Consider the following 24,358-nt stretch of genomic DNA (forward strand, 5'->3'; position numbering starts at 1 on the left):
ACAATGCAACATTCTAAAGCGCATTAAAAAATCACAGTGTTATCTCTTGTACTTTTTGAGATAATGCTCCCTAAAAGTGACATATCTTATTATAACACTTATCAGGAATATTTAAAATGTAACTCTTTCCATGTTTATTGCTTTTTATAGCTTTGTACTTCTACCCAAGACCAATAAATGTCTGTTAGTTTAATATTGTCATGCAATAATTTATATCCGAGAATAACTCTGTTAACTTTACTTATATATACAAAATGTGTTAAGAATTTGAAAAAAAGACAAAATCTTACAAAACATCCAGCATGTTCTCAAGTTTATTAACCAGAATATTTGATTCATTGTCACAGATGTGTAGGTTATTTTTACACAGTTTCATCTATTCATTCTCTACTAAAGGAACTACTACTTTTGTGATGTACAACATTGCAATCAAATAGACAAGATGTTTTTAAAAATGACACATTTGCACTTTTCTTTCTATGCTATGTCCGATTGTCTATCACCAGGAAATATACAGACGCTTTTAATCAAGGTAATCTCTGTTTCAAAGTGATCTACATGTGGTTTAAAAAAACATCAAAAGCATGTTTCAAAAATATTAACATTTCCTATATATTTAACTGAAAAATTATTTCAGTTTTCTCAGAATTTTAAGGGGAATTAATCCCCAAAAATCGGGGCCCAACTTTTCTTGAAATTTAATATTTTTTCTTTGAATAATAAAAACCATTATACATATTTTTCTTATTAAAAGCATGACAAGATGCATATGCCAGTTCACTCAATTCCAATTAGAAAATGTCTGCCAAATACTGTACAATGCAGTCTGGTGTATAACACTTTACAATCCTGTAGTTTTCACAAGGTAAAAATATCTGCGGCTGCGAGTTACAATCTTAAACATATGCACATATATGTATAAAAGCAGGAATTATTAGCCTGTGTTCCTCTACACAAATAGGAAATCAATTTGCTAGAATAAAAAAGGTTAAGAATACAACAAGAACAAAAAACAAACATGACAAATGTTCAGATACTTGTCTTGTTCACTCTCTGACACAAGGTCTACAAACATAGAAATGATTTCCCCAACACAGTGCCTGAAAACGTCTATAACAAAACGTGACCAAACTATGATGAATTGACAGACAAGATTCTAAAAATAATCCAGATTTTCAGATGACACAGGTGGATAAAGCTTGAGCAAACTTTCCAAAGACTGAAACGGCCAGTTTGGAATGGGATGACTCGAGTCTTCAAACAGGATATCACCTTCTAGGAACACTAGGTGTACATACACATCTGAAAGACAATTTATGCTCAAAATGTATTTCAATTGTATGGAATTAGTACATATTAATTTGTATCAAACTTGTTTAAAGTATCAGTTGAGTTTTATTGATAAATGAATTTATGAACTTATGTTGTTTATGTCGATATTCACATGTTTTTCATTTTCTTAAGGGCTTTAACATTATTTTAACTATTGTAGGAACAATTTGGGACAAGGGAATTCTATATTTCCTATATATCATACTCACTGAAAGTGCATTAATAAACCAGTAATGATTACGTCCAAGCACTATTACCGTGAATTTAGAGGGGTAGTGTGCTGCAAAACGCCCATCATCTTTAAATACTGAAATTGGCATATAGACTGGGGTTTGAAAGTATAAAATAATGAATAACTGGTTAGAGTAATTAAATTGACAGTACGTATCAAAATAAAACAACAAAAAATAGAAAACCTTCGGTCAGATTGTGCATTCATGCGTATGGCTATTTATTGTGCAATCCGTACTGCATTCTCCACGTAAAGTTGCATCCCCAATTAAAGTTTAGAAACAACAACGGTATTATTAACATAATTTATAAAACCCGTGCAAATAGTTTCCATTTAATACATCCTAAATTAAATGTTCGTTGAAAATAAGTAATGTAACAACCGATTATCACTAACCTAACGTAAACATGAGATGAGCCATAACTGCAATTTTACTCCAGGGGACCGATTATCGTGGAGCCTTCATTTCAAACTTCGGCATATTAACTCATTGCAAAAGACAAGAGTTGGGGCTCACTCAATGCTGAAAGAAATGTTTTATCTATTTGACATAAGGGCATGTGCAGTGTACTGCCATAAGTGACCAAGATTAGTTCATATCACCACACTGATATATAGCACCTCAAGGACATGGCTTAGGTCTTCACGAGAGAGATCAGCACCATTTTTCAGGAAGGTAGAGCCTCCCTAGGAACTATTTTCCTATCCCATTGTCACCTTTTGTAGCTATCCAAATTGAAACGGAATGCATTTTTGCTATAAAACATGGTAGTGGTCCTATCAGAACTTTAAATCTGAATGTGTTATTAGTTATGGAAACAACTACCTAAGTACACAGTAAATATGGAACATAGCACCTGGCATTGTTTCTTTAGTGTGTACACCTATATGCATCTGGACAGGCATATTGCTGTTTGCTGCCATAATGAGCTGTGTTGCTTCACTACCCCTGGGAAAAATGTGATCAGTTGTACAGACCCAAACTACCATTTGTTTTAAATACCATTAATTAGTCAAATTTTTCTTTCTAAAATTTATCAAACTGAGTTTTAAAACTTGTATGAAAATTTGAGTTTTCAATAAAACTTAGTTTTTAAAATTTAAATGTTTATTTAAAATGCCATTACAATTTATTTTATCAATATTGTAAATTTCAACATACTATCAGACAGGTTGTATCTTATATTACAAATAGGTTTTTACTGCATTGAAACATTCCTATAATTAAGGAAGATATTGCAAATTTAGTTTTGGTTTCTCAAGAGCAATTGGACCAAAGCTTGCACCCTGTGGAACACCAGCACTACATACTTTCTGACGGGTGTCACATGTTTTGTTTGCAAGGAAATTCAGAAAGACTCCATGTATAAAGTTGAAATAGGTGTAGCAAGCAAATATGCAAGTTTGACTAAAATTGGCTTCAAAAGTGGGGCCTGTCATGAATCGGGCCAATATTGGTACTTCCAGTTCAGTACCCACAAATGTAGTTCACATTTATTTTTAGAACATTTTTCCTCTCATTTTTGTGGTGATATAAGAGTTTTATTTATACATTTTTGGTAGGGGTTTAAATGTAATTGTTTATTCTTGATAACATGAGCTCGGGGTGTTGGTGTCTGTGTGTATTTCGGCGACAGTGCAGTGAGTAACAAGCCCTTGGTGATGATTTGGAAGTGAAATCTGTGTTCTGTGGAACATAGAACCTCTCGTTGTTTCTTTAGTTTATACACCTATTTCCATCTGGAATGGCATATTGTAATTAGCTTCTAAAATCATTGTGAGCTATCCTGTTTCACTACCCCACGGAAAAATGTTATCAGGTATACAGTCCCATACTCCCATTTGTTTGAAATAACATTCATTAGTCAACTATGCTATCTAAGACTTGTCATATTGTCTTTTTAAAACTTGTATGAAAATATTTTTATTATAAAAATAGTTTTTACAATTCAAATGTTTATTTAAGTTTCCAACAGATTTAACTTATCAATTTCTTAATTTCAGAAAACTTTCAGTCAGGCCTTATCTTGTGTTACAATAAGGTTTTTACTTCATTGAAAAATTCCTTTAATTAAGGAAGATGTAGCAAATTTAGTCTTTGTTTCTCAAGATTAGTTTGACGGAAACTTGCACCCTGTGGAACACCAGCAATACACACTTTCTGACAGCTGTCAAATGTCTTGTTTGCAAGGAAATTTAAAAAGACTTCAGGTAAATTGTTGTGGCATTCAAATATAAAAGTTTGACTAAATTTGGCCATAATACAAAATTGGCCTGTTAGGAATCAGACCACGTTTAATGTTCCGGTTCAGTACCCACGAATGCAGTCGCAGCCTATTTTTAGAGCATTTATTTCCACTGTCCATTTGGCGGTCATACAAAGGTTAGATTTAGGCATTCTTGGTATGGTTTTAAAGGGAATTAGTTATTCTTTTAAATGAGTGATTTGTTGTGGCTGTCTGTGTATGTTTCGGTGACAGTGTACACTGTGTAATAATGTATTGGTGATGATCAGGAATTAAATCTGTGTTCCATTGCACTGCGGGTTTCTTTACAGTCCAGCCTCTCCAAAAAATGACGGTCAACCTGTGACATGAACTACTCAGTAAGGTCATCTTTGAAGGCATTTTAGATTAACAGATAATTTTTATTGATTGTCACACAGTGAAATGTTCAGTAGTGAGAAACAAAAGATGCAATGATGGCTATTTGTCAAATTGTGTCAGAGAAAATATGTTTGTAAGTCAACATGAGGCCTTCATTTAATATTGTGCCTTAAGGACATTCAAACTATGGTGTTGGGGTCCAAACAGTTAATATATGTTTTTATTATGAGGTAATTTCCTGAGTAACACATACCTGTTTATATAGCTTCCAATAATTGTTCATAAACATAGTCATAAGGTATTTAATAAGAGGACAGAGATACAAAATTTACACTAGAACCTTTTCAAGTTCTCTACTAGATCATTTTAATCTGTCAGAGAATGAAAATCAGGTCAAAGTGATAAAATGAACTTTCCCCAGCTATATCTACCCTTGTATGTAAGAAAACAGTCACATGATATAATTTGAACGCAATATGCATTTCAGTGTATTGTTCAGTTTGGTTAAGGTTTTCATTGATGTAGTGCGGTATTGTGGCCTATATGATATTATGGGACTTCTAATGAGTTATTTTGCTTTATGCATTATTAATCATTAATAACATTTTTAAATGACACTCTAAAAATTATGCAATCAATATTCAAACAGATCATTTAAATGTAACTATATACAGCTGATATTAACATGGTTACATATCCCACATGAGCAGATATCTATATAGTTTATAATGTTTGGGATCCAAATAATACATTCGATAGATGATATACGCTGTCACTGTACCTATAATAAATCTGTAAGGTACATATCTGACTGTGTTTACTTATAATATCCCAAAATGCTATTTTCATCATGACTATACTTATGTGTTGTAACATATTTCAATTTGGTACTTTCACAGATACCGGTATTGTGGCATCAGCTTATGTCTGATTCCACTGAATCATTGAACTTAATAATTGGTAACTAACACTCTTAAAAATACACTAAATATGTTCAAACAGATCATTTGAAGCATGTTTGCACATTTGATCTTAACAATTACATTGCATATATCCCACATATGCCAATATCCATTCTTGTTTACAAGTTCTGAGGATCAGAATTTCACATTTAGTTGATGATATAGGATCTACTGGTACCTATAGCTGATCTGTGTGGCAACATTTGGCTCTATTCACTTGCAATATCCAAATTTCCCTCATGAATACGATTGCTTATAGTAATATATTTTAATTGAGTACATTGTCACTCGACTTTCCTGTGTACATGTATGAATTAATGTTTGCACCAAGGATCAAACCTCAATGTCCCAACATTGCCTTAAACGTTATGATATATAGTCTTCTTAATGAGTTGTTTAGTCGGTAACTAGCTAAATATGCTTATAGAAACCTGATACATTGTTGGGATGAATGTATCGCTTTAATTCATGCCTATTGCTTTACACTCCAGAGAGTCACTCTGGCAAGTTAAATATTTTCCCCCGTTCTTGCAACCTTGATGTTATTTTGAAATGCACATATCTAACACATTTTACTTTCATTTACCCAAATCTTACAGTTTATATAATTAAGTGCAACATGTTATACCAGTTCAGGTCAAGCCTGGCATCTTGAACAAAGTCTTAAAGTTCGAGCAGTTAGGAAGCTCTCCGGTAGACCGGTGGTGAATGCAAGTTTCATAAGGAAATGTGCAGTGTACTGCCATAAGTGACCAATATTAGTTCATATCACCACACTGATATACAGCAAATCAATGACATGGCTTAGGTCTTCATGAGATAAATTGGCACCATTGTCCTTTAAGGTAGAGTCTTCCCGGAACTGTATTTTCCTATCATATTGTCGGCTTTTGTAGCTATCGACATTAAAATTGAATGCCTTTTTGCAATAAAACTTGGTAGTGGTCCCATCAGAACTTTAAATTTAATTGCGCTATTATTTATAAGAACAACTGCCTAAGTAAATGACACGACAAATGTGGAACATAGCACCTATCATTGTTTCTTTAGTGTGTATTTAATGTATCTGGAGAGGCATATTGCAATTAGCTGACAAAATCTATGTTAGCTATCTTGCTTCACTACCCCTGGGAGCAATATTGTAACTTGTACATACTCAAGCTACCATTTGTTTGAAATATCATTCATTAGTAAACTTTGCTGTCTAAAATTTGATGAATTGAATCTTCAAACTTGCATGAAAATTTAATTTTTTTTAAACGTATCTTTCCAAATTTAAATGTTTATTAACATTTCCATCACAATTTAATAATTCAATATTTTTAGATTTTAAACATATTTTCATTACAGGCCTCATTAAGGAAGACATATCAAATTAAATTGTGGTGTCTTCAAAACACTTGGACAAAAACTTGCACGCTGTGTTACACCAGTTCTAGACAATTTATGATATCTGGCACATGTCTTGTTTGCAAGGAAACCCCAAAAATACTTCATGTATAAAGTTGAAATAGGTGTGGCATGCAAATATAAAACTTTGACAAATATTGGCTATACAAAATTGGCCTGTTAGGAATCAGACCACAATTAATAGTTCTGGTTCAGTACCCCTCAATGTATTCCCAGTCTATCTTTAGAGCACTTATTCCTGTCTCCTTTAGGTGGTGATACCAGAGATAGATTTAGGCATTCTTGTTATAGATTTCAAGGTAAGTGTTTATTCTTTAGAATATGAACTTATGGTGTGGTTGTCTGTGTGTGTTTCGGCGACAGTGTACACTGAGTAATAAGGTCTTGTTAATGCTCTGGAAGTGAAATCTGTATTCCATTGCATTTTGGTCTGTTTACAGTCCAGCTTCTCAAAGCACTACTGCTGAACCTATGACAAGAGTTTCACCGTGAAGTCATCTTTGAAGGTATTTTAGATTAACATATAATTTTAATTGATTCGTCCACAGTTGAAAGTTAAGTACTGAGAAACAAAAGTAGAGAGTATATGGTAAAATTAATTGCTTTCTTTGTCCATATACTGTGAAATGCGTACATGACTCAGATCAATTTTAAGATCAGCACTAGCCCGAAACACCATATTTCCAACTATATGCCTACTGTCCATTGTTAAAAGAACAGTACATATATACCCTTTACATACATTTATTTGATTTACGAAAATATCCCCCGACTCCTCATTGCACAAGAAAGTAATGATATTCCAAACAAAATCGTCAGTGTTTAGAAAACCTTGAAGTTGACTAATTAGGCGCACTTGATTCAGACTAATGATAAAAATCCAAATTAAGACGAGTCCCCGAATATTGTAGAAAAGATGGCGTCCTTCATACGATAGTTTGTTTTTAATTATATATATTTAATGGTGGATGATCACGCAATGAAAGGATTTGATTGCGTGCTTCTCCTTTTTATTCCTGTACCAGGTCTTTCATAGTGATTATATGTTTTTAAATAATGTTGAGCAACCAGAAGTACGCTTCTCTTTTGCATAGAAATTTCCGGTAGGCTCTGATAATAGTCAATACTTATGTGCTGAGATTTTTTGCTGCAGTCTCAATGTAAAGATAACAGTATCAATCCAGTAAGTTATCTGTAAAAAAAGGAAAGATTTTTTCCGATTTAATGCAAGTCATAAAGATCGTGTAAGTTTACATTATTCTACTCAATCAATTTTTGTTAATAATCATACCTTTGAAGGGCAATAATTCAGTTTATTTAGATCATCACACTGTTCCAAACCATATTCTTTAAACTAAAAAACAGAAAAGGGCGAGAAAAAAAAATTCTTTTTTAAAATCAAAACATTATTTATTTCCATAGAATGCAAAGTAAAAGTTTATAAAAAAAATACAGTATTTTGAATTAAATCCCAGATAGTCCTAAAAGTTTGAAGATGAAAGAATTGATGCACTCTCAAGCACGGTCTTTAATGTATCAAAAGCCTCTCGAAATTGTTAGACCAATATAATTTTTGTTTACTTAACCAATTAGTCACGGGTTCAGCAATTATCTAAAAACTGCAGCAAGATGTCCGATGATATCTAGCCATACTCAAAAATCGCATCATCTGCGTTGTACTGATCTTGACAAAATTAACTTTTGTTTAAATTAATTGTGAAATTTGCATCATTGGTTCTATCAAAGAATTTCCAGGTGTCGTTGGAGATGATGATGTCATCGATGTGTCATGATTATCTAGACCAGATGTAATCATGTAGCCGAAGCGAAGATATTTCCATGATATCTTGTGAATAGTCCAATATAAATTGGTGTCATATAAATCGAGGCTAATCCAGTATGTGTCTAGTCGCGCAAACAGACGGACGAAATATCGTCTCAATCATGAAGTTCGGAGCAGTAATAAGCTGATTGAGTCTGCAAAAGTCTACGACAGGTCTCAATTTTCCATGTCTCTTCGTAACCACAAATAGTCTGGAATATAAACCTGGATAGTTCGGTTTTCAGGCTAATTCCACAGTCCTCTTTGCAAAAACATGGTCTCCTGTAGAAAGTACAACTTGGTTGGATCCCTTAGGATCTCATTCATGAAGCTTGCTGGAGGAACAACGAGAACCTCTATGAAACGACTAAGACAATCCAATAGTTTTTCGTAAATTGGTCGACCCATATCTGGCTTAACAGACGGAGGATAGCCATTAGGCGGGAGGGACGGCTCAAGTGATAGACGGTTGTCTACAGGTTTGGGGGAGGAAATGCATATGGCTGCCTGCAAGTCGCATGGCCACGAGACGGTTGCCGTTCTTGCTGAGAATTACCCTTCATCCCTACTCTGCTACGCCTCCAGACGGAATAGCGTAGAGATAGGGGCTTACACGAAGAACATAAGGGCAATGGCAGTGCCGTCTGTTTTCTCAGATAGAGAGAAACGACGGCGAACGTGCGCGATATTGCTTCTTGGTGGCGTTTAATAGAATATAGCAGGAATGCAGCCAACCGAGTCATGTCCAGCACGGAGCTTGGACCGTGCTGAAATATGCGGGCTCGGCGCGGTCGCTTTGGCTGATCCAGATGGCTCCAAATGCAATGCCAGTTCACCGTGTACTGGTGTATCCGGTTTGTCGGTCAGACTGCTCTGTTGCGGATTTGACGTCGTAGTTATGGGAAATGACGAGCGACGTATTGTTCGACTAAAATTCAAGACCAGTGAAACCGTATACTGGTTATCTGGACGGCTGTACCTTTTGACTGACAGCCGAGACGGGATATTGCAGATATATAACTGCTGGCCGGGTCGGCCGGCAAAGTCTGATGGTAACATTGTATGCCAGGCTTCAAGGTTCCTAATAATATGCATGTGTGGGTTAGGAACTTATGTCCAGTGGTCTACAAAATGCGATAAAAATTCGTCTGACTAGCTCTTCGATATTCTAGATCAGGGTGCTTGCTGTTTTATGAGTATCATAAGCGATTCCAATATGTCTTGAATGGAATCTTTTGGCGCTGCTTTGACTGGATCTGACGTAACCGTGATACTTTGCGCACTTGTATGTATCTTCTTGGTGTGTGGGTGGGGAGTAGTGCAGCATATCGATATTCCCGTAAAAACGGTCATCAATTCCGAACTCTGATAAATGCTTAATACGTCATGAACAGAAGATTTGAAAATGTACCCTTTATCTAGCAGCACTTAATTTGTTTTTTGAAGATGTTGGGCCAAACCTCTTTACACAATATTGCTCAAACGCACTATTAGTGTGAGAAAGTACATTCTGCACCGGTCAGTCACTTCAGGGTATCATCCACGACTTTAAAGCATTAGCACTTGATCACACTTCTCTGTAAATAAGGTGAAAAGAAAAGGAAACTGTGCATACGACAAACAATTGTGGATAATAGACCGACATTTAAAAAATTTATACAATTGCACCAGCGAAAACGTATGTGACGCCGGGAAATACTTACACCAGGTATATCAACCTCATAATTAGCTATACTGCTGCAAATAAATGTTGAAGAGTCAAAATTAAATATAAATTTCAATCTATTCTTCAGAAACACAATTGGAAGCGACAGTTTAAACTGGTTACAGCAGGAATACCGGTCGCCACCGATTATAGATCTTTATGAGTTGCGTACCTATAGGTCATTTAGACGGACATGTCTTTTATCGCCCAGTGGGAGGGGTGGGGGCTGGATTTCCCAGTGTTCATATGATCAGGTAATGTAATTGTTGTTGTTTTTATGGGTTTAACGAAAATGATTAGTACAAACTAGGTTATACATGCCGGTCAGTATGTTTGGTGGGGGAATAATTCGGAAAGAACGTAATGTATTTGACAAAGAAATCAAACAATGAACATGCCATGTGTTGTTGACTTGTTATCCTGAGAATCCATTGCTTAATCGATGTTATTAATACCAGTGGTGACCACTCCTCACCTGGATTATATTTACTTGCTGAATAAGAATTGGGCTATAAAATATAGCAGCACATTCTGTGACATATGATAGGTGGCTACTGCTGTCAAACACTGTCCTTCTTCATCATATGAGACCACTCCTGTGGCCTAAGTGGTCAGTGCGTCAGTCTCGGATGCGGGAGGTCTCGGGTTAGAACCCCAATTGAGTCATACCAAAGACTTATAAAATGGCGCTCAGCATTAAGAGGTTAGTGTTTAGACTGGTCGTCCTAGTGTCAAGATAATGTGACTGGGTGGGACATGTAACTGCCCCAGTGTTAGACATCACTATCAACTGCCATACTGCAGACATCGTAGCGATATGACTGGAAAATTGTTAAAACTACGTTAAAACTCCAAATCACACAAACGCTCATATGACAGTCTGTAAGTTTCCTGCTTCTGTAATCTGGCCATTATTACAGGAAATGTTCTGGAATGCTTTCTTTCCAACCAATCACGAAATGAAATCATGCAGACGGTCTGCACGAAGATCAACATCTAATTCAGAGAAGAAAGAAGATCCACAGTGAAATCGTGTAAATGTGATAATGCAGTGAAATTATAAAATCTTTGTTCTAGTTTGATTCCAGACTTGAGAATGCCTCGTCTCCAATGGTTTGCGTCCCTGTATTCTAATTTCATATCTACTACAGCTATATTGGTCATGGATGCATAATGTAATTAATGCATCGAATGCAAACAGCGCTGAATATGAAAGCACTTGAAGATTTCCCTTTGGTCAAAAGTGTACTAACAGAGGCGATAGGGCGGACGGCGGGGCTGTCTCCCCGGGCTCCACAGGTCTTGGGCCGACAAAACTACGGCGGCAGAGGTCATTGGGCGCCAAAGCCAATTGGCCTCTTGTCGTCGCCCCGGGGTTAATTTACCCTTAGTACGGCACTGCCTTTGATCCATTCCTTGTCAACACATGAACCTCCTTACCCTACCATTTGTCATCAAGCAGGCAATCATTAGCGTTTAACTGTAGTGTTGGCTTCTCTGGTGGTTCACTTAAATCCGTGTCTCAGAACCAGCGTATGACATCAACTGAATAAAGATATTCAAGTGTATGAGGCTAACAGGTCATAACATATGAATTACTACACACGATTTTTAAAAGAAATATTTAAGGTTGATTATCAGAGATATCAAAAGATTGTTTGGGTAACAAGACATTTTTAGAGCAAAGCTAAACAAACCATGAATAAAGTCACTCACATAATAAAGGAGCATTGATCGTTCATTCAGATTTAGCTAACTGATGGCATATTACGAAAAGCTTTATTGATATATTTATTAACCTACCAAAACAAGTCACTGATAAACTGTTATTGTTTGTACAAGTCGATTACCTCAAAATAGTAGACTAACAATACAATCTGCACAACCATATTTTTGATGTAATCATTATTTAATGAAAATACAAACAATAAGCCACAATGGCCTTGACCTTTAAGCCCAAAATTAAAGGCCTCTTGCATACTCCGTGTGCAATATGTACGCAAACTTTGGTCAAGGTATTCTCTCTGGAACTAAGCTGTCAATCTACTTTGCTTCAATGAAGAACCACGAATTGGAAATCTACAAATTTCATCAAGACAAACAACAAAGTGAGAAATTCCTCACCAAGCTACAACAAGTGAGTATGCTGATGTTGATCAAGAAGTAAGGCCACAAGCAATTCAAGGATGTTTGTCAACACGTCTTTGATGTAATACACTTCCTGAAGAGATGGACCTGGCGTGTCTTCTTACATGCGCTGAGCTCTGGAATTTTTTGACAGGCAAGCAACATAAATAAAAATCGCAGGAAAGAGATAATGCCAACACAATAATAAATGGATGGACAAGATGTCATTACGAAAGCAAGACATGCTTCGTGGAGAAAGCAAAAGGCAGCAAATAACAACAATACTGAAACCAAATATGCAGAAACTCTGCTGGCAAGTATCCACACAAAGATGGACAGTCCTCTGCGAAAAGGAAACAATGCAATTTTTACAGGAATAAAAAAAAAAACATGTTGCAAAGGTTTGTAGATCTCGGCTCAAGAGAGAATACAAAGTTAATCAGCTAGAAAGTCAACAAGATAAATGAAGAACAGAACAGCTGCAAACAATGCTAGAATTAGATGAAACATGAGAGAGGGCTACTGACTGCCACAGGATCAATCAATAATGTCATAGAAAAAAATACATTATGCGAAGCTGAAGCACGAGCTCAAACTGCAGAAAACAGATACAAATATATTTGCCTAGAAATCAGTGACCATTTTATATATAGCTGGCAAATTTCAAGCCAAGACTGAGACTAAAGCTAAGCTCACAACTGCCCCATTCTATTTAACCAAAAATAAATTTCGGAAATCTACTGACCTATGAAAGAATTGCACTTACACATAATTCAAAGAATCTGTGCTAAACTGAATAGCAAATCTGAAGCACTATGCAAGATTTTCACATATATCTTCAATGGAATTGGAAAATTAAATGATACACATTCACACAGATGATAATGTAGTCCCTGTTACACAACCCCACCAACGGACACCATTAAAAATTCAGAAGAAAGGTCGAAGTAGAACTGGAAAGACTTGAACAATTGAATATTATCAAGAAGGTAGAAGAACCAACTCCGTTGGTTTCTCAAACTGGTGTAGCAACCAAACCCAAGAATCATAATTAAATTAGGATGTGCATTAATATGTTTGCTAAACGAAGTGGTACAATGTGAAAGAAACATCACACTATGGATAGAGAAATTTACAGCATATGTCTACGTTGCAATGGTGTTCTCCAAACTCACGACCCCTGCAAGAATAGAGAGTTGGAAATTCCAATTACAAGTATACAATTTCAAAGTGGTTTACATGCAAGGTAAAACAAATGGAGCACATTACATTGGATGACATCCCGAGGCTGGAACTAAATGCTGTGAACATTTGACTGCTTTAGAGGACCAGGATGTTAAAGAGGTTATCAAATCGATAGAGACTGGAAAGTGGAAACATTCATACAAACAAAACAGCATCCTGGAGAAATTGTCAGGAGTTTGACAGGAACTCACGATTGCTCCAGTTACAAATGGTGCTGTCCTACTGTGTTTTCAGGAAAATACCAGAGGCTACAAGACAGAGTAACATAACTAGCCAATGGTGGTCATCCGGGCTAAGTCAAAACAAAATTGTGAGAAAGTATGGTTTCCTGGTAATCACATACAAGAAGATGAATTTCTATAAAAGTTGTATACCAGGCCTTGCGGCAACGTCATAGTAAATGGTGGACTGCTAAAAATGACAGTTGTAACCGCCAACCATTGGCGCCAAATAAGCAAGGACATCAGTGTACTTCTTCAATTTGGACTCTGCCTAATGGTACTTGTTGACAACTACTATATCCAGTCGCTATAATTATGAACTCCACATCAGCAAAAGCTGTCGTCTGACAAAATGAAAAGATATTTTCAATGTTTTCCACACCAAAGTTGTGAAACTGGATAATGGAACCCCCATTTAACAGAATGGAATTTGCAAGGTTTGCAGCATACACTGGATTCAATAATAGGAAAATCACACCTTCATGGCCTAAAGCCAATTGCAAAGCAAAACGGTTTATAAAGACAATTGGAAAACCAAAAAAAAAGAAAGCAGTCGTGGAATAAACATCTACCTGTAGAAAATGGTCTTTGCCTGTCATTACAAAACACAAACATTACACATTTGTTCGTCTTTCAGGCAGTGACTTGAATCTTTTGACCACAAAATAAATAGGCTTCTACCTTGCCCCAAGTGCAAAACATCTATAAAATGTTTGGTCCAGTCTGCGATCTTAAACCTTAGGTTATTCGGCAAAAATCATATTTTCCTTTTTTTTTCCTTTGTCACATTTTTCTCCTTTTTCACTGTCATCCTGACTTTTGACATTTTTTATGCCAGAATTGATAATGTTCTTTCTAACTCCAAGTGTAAATCATCTACAAAGTTTGGTAACTGAAGATGGTGGACAACTCGAGTTATGATGTAGAAATGAAATTGATAATAGACAGACAGAAGGGTAGAAAACTTTACAAAATTTCTTCCACCTTATGGCAGGCATGTCAATATATTTCTCACCCATATGACAGAGAAATCTGTTTAGCTAAACTCACCGGTCTTTTCTCACCTATGAGACAGAGAAGTCTACTAGTTTTGTGAACCATACTTTTCTATCTCTGTCTGGTTATCTCAGACTGGTTGTCACAGTCATGGTGTCTACACACTAGGTAATACCTTTAAAAATGAAACGTATGATGTATTCGGCTGTGCCTGATGATGTTGTTTTAAATCCAACAAAAACAACAACAGATATATAACAAAAAGAAATTCACTCATAAAGCACTTTATGGTTTCTGCAATTTTGATAACACCATGCAAAACATTTTGACACACACACATATACACACACAAGTCGAGCTATTTGATAGAGCTCCATACACAAGCAATACACATCACTGGCCACTCAAAACCAAACTCTCTCAAGTGATACTGCAAAGCCGCACGCCCCAGAAATGTGTTATGTCAAACTGGTTTCTTCTTTGTTGACCACCAGCAATATGCCCCAGTTGAATTAAATATAATAATGCAATTGCAAATGAAAAATCATGCGCTTACTAACCAGAGTGGTTCATTCATCAGTCCACATGCTCTTCCATATAGATTTCCATGCAGCGTATTATTACACTAGTGATATCCACACTTGTCATATTTCCAGGACAGCAAATGTAAGTTTCCAATAAAGTCACAAACCAGAAATTTCCTGATGTCACTATACATTTCGTTAGAACTGTACCCTGTAGGCGTATTCATAATGTACTGCACAGAATCGTACCACTGCCAACCATATAACGTTTTCCAAATTTGAACTGATGAAAGTTAAAACTTGACCGTATAAAAGACATTAATTTCATATGTCATCCATCTAATAAATGTGAGAATACAGTAATAACATAAAATAAATTTATGTTTCTATTTTCTCATGCGCAGGACTTGTGTACTTAAGGTAGACGGGTCACAACATTTCCTACATTGACATATTCGTCTTAATGCACATTATTAACAAAAACATGTGGCTTGAGATGATCATTGTGCAATACTTCCAACACATAACAATGATAACTTTGTTCTAGATGTTTTCTTTTTCAAAGAGCAGCACGTATAGATGGATTCAACTTAGATAATTATTTAGATTTTCATAAAAGAGTACAAAACATGATGATATTTATATAGAGAAGCAATAATAGTACCTGATGAATACTGTGTTTTGACACTTCTAACTAAATTGCAAGGGTGCAGGGTTATTTTAATTTACTTGGGAACATTTGGGTTGGAAAAATATTCCATGTCAGTGTTAGTACCAAGAAAAGGAAATCCCAATCAAGGGGTTATATTATTTGGATAATGTAACCCCATGACTAGGACTTTCTTGTCTCGGTCCAAACCCCAACATATATTCTATTAATCTTCGCTTTGTCATCTCAGTCATGGTGTATATATGCTAGGAACTACTTTTAAAAAGAAGAAACCCTTGTTGTCTTCTGTTGTGCCTGTTAGTTATCTTTATTAAAACAACCAACAACAAAGATATGCAACAAAAAAAAAATTATTCATAAAGAAAGGTTAGGTCTCTCCAACTTTGATAACACATGATACAAAACATTTTAAGTGTGATAGATACACACATGCATATGAAGTTAAGCTATTCATTATTATGCTAGAAACTACAGTTCATTTCATATAGCATGGCGACTTTTATCCTATATGTAATTCAGTAAATGTTCAGGTCAGCATCATTAAATGTATCTAAAAGTACCTAATTCATTTTCAATCCTTCATGTGAAACACATTATGTATTTTTGGCTACATTTAATGATGCTGACCACAAAATGTACTGACCTACAAGCGGGATAAAATCTGAGATGCTGTGTGGAATAATCTATAATAGAAAACAATTTCCAGATATACAGGCTATAAAGGTCACCCCAATTCCTCCATTAACATATTCATAGTAATGCATGGTATTGAAAAACAATAATATGCACTGAATCTGCTAAATATATTGCAAAAAATATAGGGTTATTTTAATTTTATTGGACAAAATAGGTCAAGTCAAATTATTAATGTCTTTGTTTGTACCAAGACAATGAAATCCCAGTCAAAGGGTTACATTATTTTTCTCCCCATACAACTGAAACTTGCCGATAAACAAATAATGTAAACCCAACACAGAATCTATTAAACTAGTATTCTTTACCCGATTGACATATCAGGCAAAAAGTTGATAAAATTAAATCGCTCAGCATGATTTGGATTATGGTAGTCTCACATCAAGGTTTAACTATTAACTATCCCTTTTATTTTGACATAGCATTTTTCACCACTCAGTCATAAACAGTAGAATACTGGAATTCAAACATGAATTTCACTTATTTCACTACCGTATGGGTTAGGCACCGAAACATAACTTTCCAGTTGGCGCATTCATAAAAGCTGGACCAAGTGACCTCCCACTCATAACAGGTATGTATTAAACAAGATCCTAGTTCAAGAAATGTTAGGTCCATAAAGTTTAAAATAGAAATCAAACTGTAATAGTTGGGGTGGTGAAAATACACACAACTTTACAACTTCTTGTACTGTTGTCCACAACCTCTGATCCTTGATAACATACGAGTGAACATTAACATGATAGAGTGAATATTAACATAATAGAGTGAATATATGAGTGAAGATATGGAAAATAATGAGAATCTCAAACATATGGATTTAATGCAATGCAATATCTTACTTTTGAGTGTCATTATTTGACATACAGTAATATCCCAAAGTTGTTTGCTGGGTTAGGCACATACCATTCAAAATCCTTGTAGAAAGTTGATGCTATCATATTTCTTCTTATGTAGGAGAGACAGAAGCTCCTGGCAAATCAGAGTACAAACTTTACCCCAAAGTTTTATTTGAATACAGCAAGTTACTAATGCAAAAGACAAATGACATTCACAAGTTTTAACAAAATACCTTAAACACTGTTCATAACAATGTTGCTGGCAGAAATGCGATTTATTTGTCTTAATATTTACAGGTCAGACAAAAAGCCATATAAATGAACACTTCCATTCAATGCAACAGTTGCATGAAGGAAAAAGAACACAAGCAAATAACAAGGAACAAAAAGTCCCTTTTATATTTCATGGCATCAGCATAGTAATGATTCAGAATAACTGCTGTTACATTCATTAAAAAGCAAATGTATAGTTAATACGACTGATTTTGAACCATTCTCATTCCTCCAGTTCTTTCAATGCAACTTTGCAATAGATATGTTACCTGATTTTTGCAAATATTCATTTGTCATTGAATGAATTTTTATTTAAGATTAAAGAAAATTAATAGGATGGAATATCTTTCTAAATATCTATGTTGAATATAACAGTTTATAAAGCAGAAAACTGCAGTGAGTGAAAGTTTCCATAAGCCATGATTTTAAGATCATCGTAGTGCTGCATGCAAACATGAATGACAAACAAATAAGTTTACAGTAGTGTGTATGCAGACAGATTAAGCATTATCAAAGGTCAATATAACAATCTGTCAAAATAGTAATCACAATGTAAATTAGGCACTTGTAAACACAACTAGTCCTGCAGTTTTTGATGGATTGCCATGAAACTTTTTAAATAATATGGTCATCACAGATCACTCTACTCTTCCAATTTTTTTTTGTTACTGCCACTTTCAGCTAAAGCTGAATGTAATGTTAAGTAAAATATATTGAATGTAACTACTCTTGCAATTGCACTATTTTGAGAAGAACTGTGCACTTTATACGTTGACTATATATTCATCTGAGTCATGAGAAAGTTAAGGGATGCAGGAGAAAAAGTGCCATATTTACGTGAGTAAACTGGCAATCATTCATCTAGTTTAATTTTATTTGCCCCACCCTATGTACAACGTTATAGATAAATCAGTATCCTGCAATAAAAATCCACTAACTTGCAATAGTAATGTTCATGAACATGAAACATAATTTAAAAATTACAGTATAAGCATTTTTACCTCATAAATACAGTGCAATGTATAGTTATGGGTCACACTGGACACTGTTTTTGATTAACCTCCTAGAAATGCTTTAAACCTAAAATTATTATTTATTGCAATCTAGATGTTTACTGAAAGATAACTAAATGTAAACAAGTGTTTTACAGAACATTGTGTATTGCATATAAACAGTTATAATGACATTAACTGTATGCCAAAGCAAGCAAAATATGAATTCCTTGCATATCTGGAAACAACATTCACACATATAGTAATATTGTATAAATTGTTTTGGTCAAAATCAAAATTAACAGTTTTCATTCTTTTAAGTCGGTTTCAAGTTTAATTTAGAATTATGTTGTTGTTGTTGTTGTGGGGTTTTAATGCCATTTCTCACCACAAGATAGGCTGTTCATGGCGGACAGTATTAATGGTGGATGAAAAACCCGGGAAAACCTCGGGAAGAAACACCGACCCACGAGAAGCTAATGGCAAGCTTTAACACATATCCACATTGGCCGAATCCTAGACTCAAACCCACGCAGACAGAGGTGAGATGTCAGTGATCCATAACGGAGAACATTTCTGGCCACTCGGCCACTCGGGGCTCCTGTAAGTCTGTATTTTCCTATTTACTAAGTAATAAAGTGTTTTGAAATGTTTTAACATTCCTTCATTGTCAAATCTCTTTTCAGTTTTTTGTCTTTTCTTACCCACATTAAAATAGTCCACCATTCATCCATAAACAAGGGCAATGCTTGTTTACTTGTGCCTAATCATGGTACATTGGGTCTATATTGCAAAGCACAAGGACACCTGCACTGCATCTCTTTGGTCCCAGGTTTGATATGTGATTACAACCCATTGAAGTTTAGAGATATTGTATATGCCTCTATCTAAATAACAGAAAGGGAATGTTCTATTGGTGCTATATATCTGTACATCCCTATATCCTTGAATATCCAAATCTTGTACTTTTTTAAATACATTTTCAAATTTTTTACCTACAAATTTCGGTAAAAAGGCTTGATAGCACTATTAACCAAACATGCACATGAAGTAAACTATTGAAGTCTTGTAGGCAAGTGTAGATGATCTGATTAGATTATAATCATGTAATAGCCATTTTTTTAAAAATAATACAAATAAAACCACAGTTTCTAAGATATTTTGTTTAACCTGCAGTGGAGTCATGCCTGTCTTATGAAAACATTTCATTTCTAATTTATTTTGTTAACATTTGAGATACCCGCAATACGAGGATCTGACAACTATGTTATGTATCAATGTTACCAATATGATTTAGTCAAAGTTTGTACAAGCAAATCTACTGTGACATTTCTTGTTCTCAAACTTAACTAGGTATACTCTCTACGATTATTTAAGCCAAATGTCTCTTGTAAGAGTACAAGGATATACTTAGAGTTCTTTTTGCTAAACATACACAGGAGGCATGATTCAATTGACTCAGCATAACTCAATCAGCCAATGCAACAATCATTGTTTAAGCAAAACACAAAGTAATCTGTTCATTATGTCACATCATCAGCCAATACAATTGTGAAAGCCTCAGTCCCTCATTTGGCAAACATCTCACTGAGCAATTCAAGAGTTTTTGTTAAACAACACTTTTTATTTCAGCAATTTACAAAGATCCATTAAAAACTAATATTAATAAATTCCAATTAAAATGCTGACACAAACATGTTTTATTCAGCTATACTGCACTATAAGATGACTACAACAACTGCCAAGCATACATGATTACAGCAAAAAAGGGCAAGCTGATAAATATGGTACATCTTTACTGTGCAACACTTTACATCAGTTCAGTAAAGATTACTAAAGAAAGTGAAATTTCATGTGCATATTTAAATTAAATAATCTGAAGAAGAAAGGTTACTGTATTTACTTGCTTATAAGTTGAGTCCAACTGCACACTGCACTCAGATCTGCTCATGTATAATTGGCCAACATATCTGGGTCTGTTCAGTTTATTAGGAGTAATCAGTAGAAGAAACAACACAAATCCTTATCTGCCGGTACCTTATTTGACGGCACTTCAGGCCTGTGTTGTTTGCCTTTTAAACTCGACTTACAAGCTGGCATAGATAGTACTACCATGTGATATAATGTCTGTAAAATTTCAATAATTCTTTCCTCTGAGAAAGTTTTGAATGAACTTATGTTGACCATCCTTTCGATATGTGTTCATATTATATTCATGTAAGGAGACGAAATGATGTAAAAGAAAATGTGGATAGATGATCTCATAGCCCAACCTTTACTTTGGCTTGCAAACACTTCAAGTTACCAAAGGCTCCCTAACTTGGGGTTTAAATGTCTAAAACTTCGAATAAATCAAACCTGCTACTATAATCCTGATTTTGTTTGTCATAACAATTTCGACTAATCAAATTTCACATTAAAATTAATCACATAAGATTATGAAACATGATACAACGGTTCCTTTCTTCCGCTATGCCAAAAATAGTAAATCATAAGCTGACAACAGGACTAAAATATTTATTTTCTTCCTTTTCTCTGGTAGCATCCTTTGGGTTTGACCCCTGTATCAGGGTCAGTTTTTCCTTTAACTCCAAAGGCTTAGCACCTTCAACATCAATAACGGATTGATCTGCTTCGCTGGTCTTCAACTCCCTAACCTTACTGCCCTTTAAAGAGATCAGTCCAAAAGGACATGATAATATCATCATGCATAACTCAGCTAGGAAATTCTGAAATCTGACTTGCTTATTTCCAACCATTGACCAATCAGTTTGAGCATAAAAATGTATTATTAGAGCACCATCACAGTGAAACTGGGTTACAGTGACCTATATTTCATTTGTGACTTTTGTTTGTTCAGCTTATCACTCTATGAGGCATGGTTATTCTTGTCCCTTGAAACATTGTTCTTGCGATTGTTGTAATACATACATTATGAATTCACTTATAAGACAAGTCCAACAGCAAACTGCACAGACCCAGATCTGCCACAGCATAATGCAGAAGCAGATCTGGGTCTATGCAGTTTGTTAGGAGTAGTCAGAAGAACAAACAACACAGACTATAATTTACTGATGCATGATACTACTGCAGATCAGGATCGTTGTTATTTGCATTTTGACTCTACTTGCATGCAAGTATAAACTGTATGCAAGTATTACAAAGTAGGCATTTTAAATTTGAGACAAATATTCTGTGCATATTAAAGCAATTGATGCCACCTTTTTTGTTGTTGTTGTTGTTATAGGGTTTAACGCCATTTTTCAGCACACGACTGGCTATACATGGCTGCCAGTATTAATGGTGGAGAAAGAATCCGGCAAAACTCCAGAACGGATTTTATATTCTGTCCAATTTTGTCGTATGAAATGTCTATGTCTATGTAACATAATTTAAAATAAACAATATATGTTGGGGTTCCCACTTTTATGTTCTGTACATGCTGCTACAAAGTCGAGTGTTTAAGGATCCACAGCACTGAATACTCTTTTAGCATAATTTACTATGCATAGATTGTTTTAAATCAGTCTTTAAGAGGCTTTGATAGACCTAGGAATAATAAACTTTTGATATTTTAGGGCACAAGGCTTGTTCACCATTTATAATCGAAAACGCACGTCGAACAGATAAAAGGCAAAGTGTTGTTATCAAAGGTGTGATCAAATGAAATACACATATACAAATTGGGAATGCACTACTGTAGAATATGGACATGCAAACTGCCAAAAGTAGTACGATCAGACTGCACAACATAAATACAGTAAATTTATATGGTACCCATCATTTTAGAATTTGTATTTTTTTTTAAAACACAAACAGACACATATAAATGTCAATTTAAGTGAGTCGCAGAGTAACAGTCTCAGAAAATGACCTAAATTCAAATCCTAACCAAGAACTCAATGCAAATCTAAGTCCAAATCATTGAACAATGAAATACAAATCCAAGTGCTTAGTTTTCATGAACTTGCCTACAACTATGAATAACTCAAATGTTCCGTGACTTCTGCTGTGAGTTTGTCAATCTCCTCAGGACTTGCAGTACTAGCTGGGCCAACAGTCTCTGTAGTCTTCTCCTGGGATTTCTAAACACAAAATAATATAAAACACTTGTAAATTATAGCAAATTGAAACAATATAATACACTTAGGTATCTATATGCATCTTCCCATCAGCAATAGCAACGAGACACAGGTATCTTCCATCTTTGTTAAGTGATATTCAACATTGCTGAGAGACCATTTTCTTACTAGCAAAATAAATTTCTTCGATAATACTACCACGACCATAATGCGCGTGCAGAACTACCTACATTGCGCACCCAGCCCTCCCGCTTAAAACAAGCTATAGGTTATATGCCCACGAAAACCATCAGTTAGAGTGATCCCCCTTGATATTTGAATAGGTTCCAAATCCCTTGAATACGTCAATTACTACTGGAGTAGAGTGCACATTATCTATGTAACTGTAAGGAGGCTGGAAGGATGTGCGTGTTTTACGATTGGGTAAGTATTGTTGACGAAACATATTTTATTTAAAATTGGCTTCTTCTTCATGCATATTATGTGATCATAATAACTTAGGAGACAGGCAAGAGGTGAGTGATTAACATCTCCTTACGATAGAGAGACCACCTCTGCTTTCCTAAGTTATGTGAGGCAGGTTCTGAAAAGATAACCTGGATGGATAATCGGCTCCACATGCTGGGGAATAACTTCAAAAAGTGGAAAAGTTACTGCCCCGAAACAAATCAAGCGTAAGTCACGAAACAAATCTTCAAAGAAACTGCTGAATGACCTGAGAAGGTAACCTGTTGTTTTGTGGTAAAAATACCCACCCAGGTCTAGCTGAGCCTTTTGGCATGCAAGATCTCGGAGGCAAAAAGGTGGCGAAATTAGTAAATTCTCCATTTTTCTTTGTACACTTTCAAACTGTAGGGCCATCTCACTTAAGCTATTCTTTCCATCACTTGACAAATATCTGTTATTGAGGACTTGTTTAATATTATCCTAGCATGCAGATTAAACAACTCCGTATTGGGATGGAAATCCTACCATTGTGCCTGCTTGACCAGACGACAAAATGTCTCTATTTTCTTGGATATTTCTGCTGCTAGAGATATGTCATTCATCCACAATTTTTTCTCACTTGAGTGGAAGAACCATGACGAGATGACACTCTGAATCGTTTGCTTTGTGAATCGCCTTCAAAATCAGATATGTTGGTGGGTAAGCATTCGCATCTAAACCATTCCAATTTTCTGGAAAGTCCATCGACCACCCATGCCTTCGAATCCGGGACTTGTGGGAGAAAGGTTCCCACAAATAGAGTCACCATTGATCAATCCCAGTGGCCACATATGTGAGTGAAATTCAAGGGATGAAGCGACTTAGTGTTTTGAATTAGTTGATTCTTTTGGGATGGAGAGTCCAGTAATACATTTAGTCGGCCAGGAATATGATGCATTTGCAGGTGGATTTGTCACTCAAGACACCATCTTATACAATCCCAAGCAATAATGAAAATGTCTGAAGACTCGGTTTACCCTTGGTGTCTAAAATAATTCAACACAGTGGAATTGTTGGACAGAATGAGAATGCCCTTTCCATATGGTTCATCCTGCCACTAATGAAATGCTCAGTATGGCTTCCATCTGCAAACGATGATCCTCAGTGAGCCACACTCCACTGGCCTCCTGGAATGATGAAA

The 24,358-nt window shown here is 35.4% G+C and overlaps 1 protein-coding gene across 1 annotated transcript in view; it reads right to left on the reverse strand.

Annotated features, from left to right (window-relative positions):
- Positions 1–296: 296 nt before the first annotated feature.
- Positions 297–24,358, reverse strand: part of LOC149792025 (methionine--tRNA ligase, cytoplasmic-like) — a 100,842-nt gene continuing 76,780 nt past the window's right edge. The window contains exons 23-24 of the mRNA XM_089970517.1: positions 22,621–22,734; positions 297–1,302 (exon numbers count right to left, since the gene is read on the reverse strand). Of these exons, the coding sequence (XP_089826643.1) occupies positions 22,627–22,734 (108 nt within the window). The 3' untranslated portion in view covers positions 297–1,302; positions 22,621–22,626. The remainder of the gene's footprint in view (positions 1,303–22,620; positions 22,735–24,358) is intronic.

This window comes from Sinohyriopsis cumingii, chromosome 9 (assembly GCF_028554795.1).
Source record: "Sinohyriopsis cumingii isolate HCF-2022 chromosome 9, ASM2855479v2, whole genome shotgun sequence".
NCBI classification, from domain to species: Eukaryota; Metazoa; Mollusca; class Bivalvia; order Unionida; family Unionidae; genus Sinohyriopsis; species Sinohyriopsis cumingii.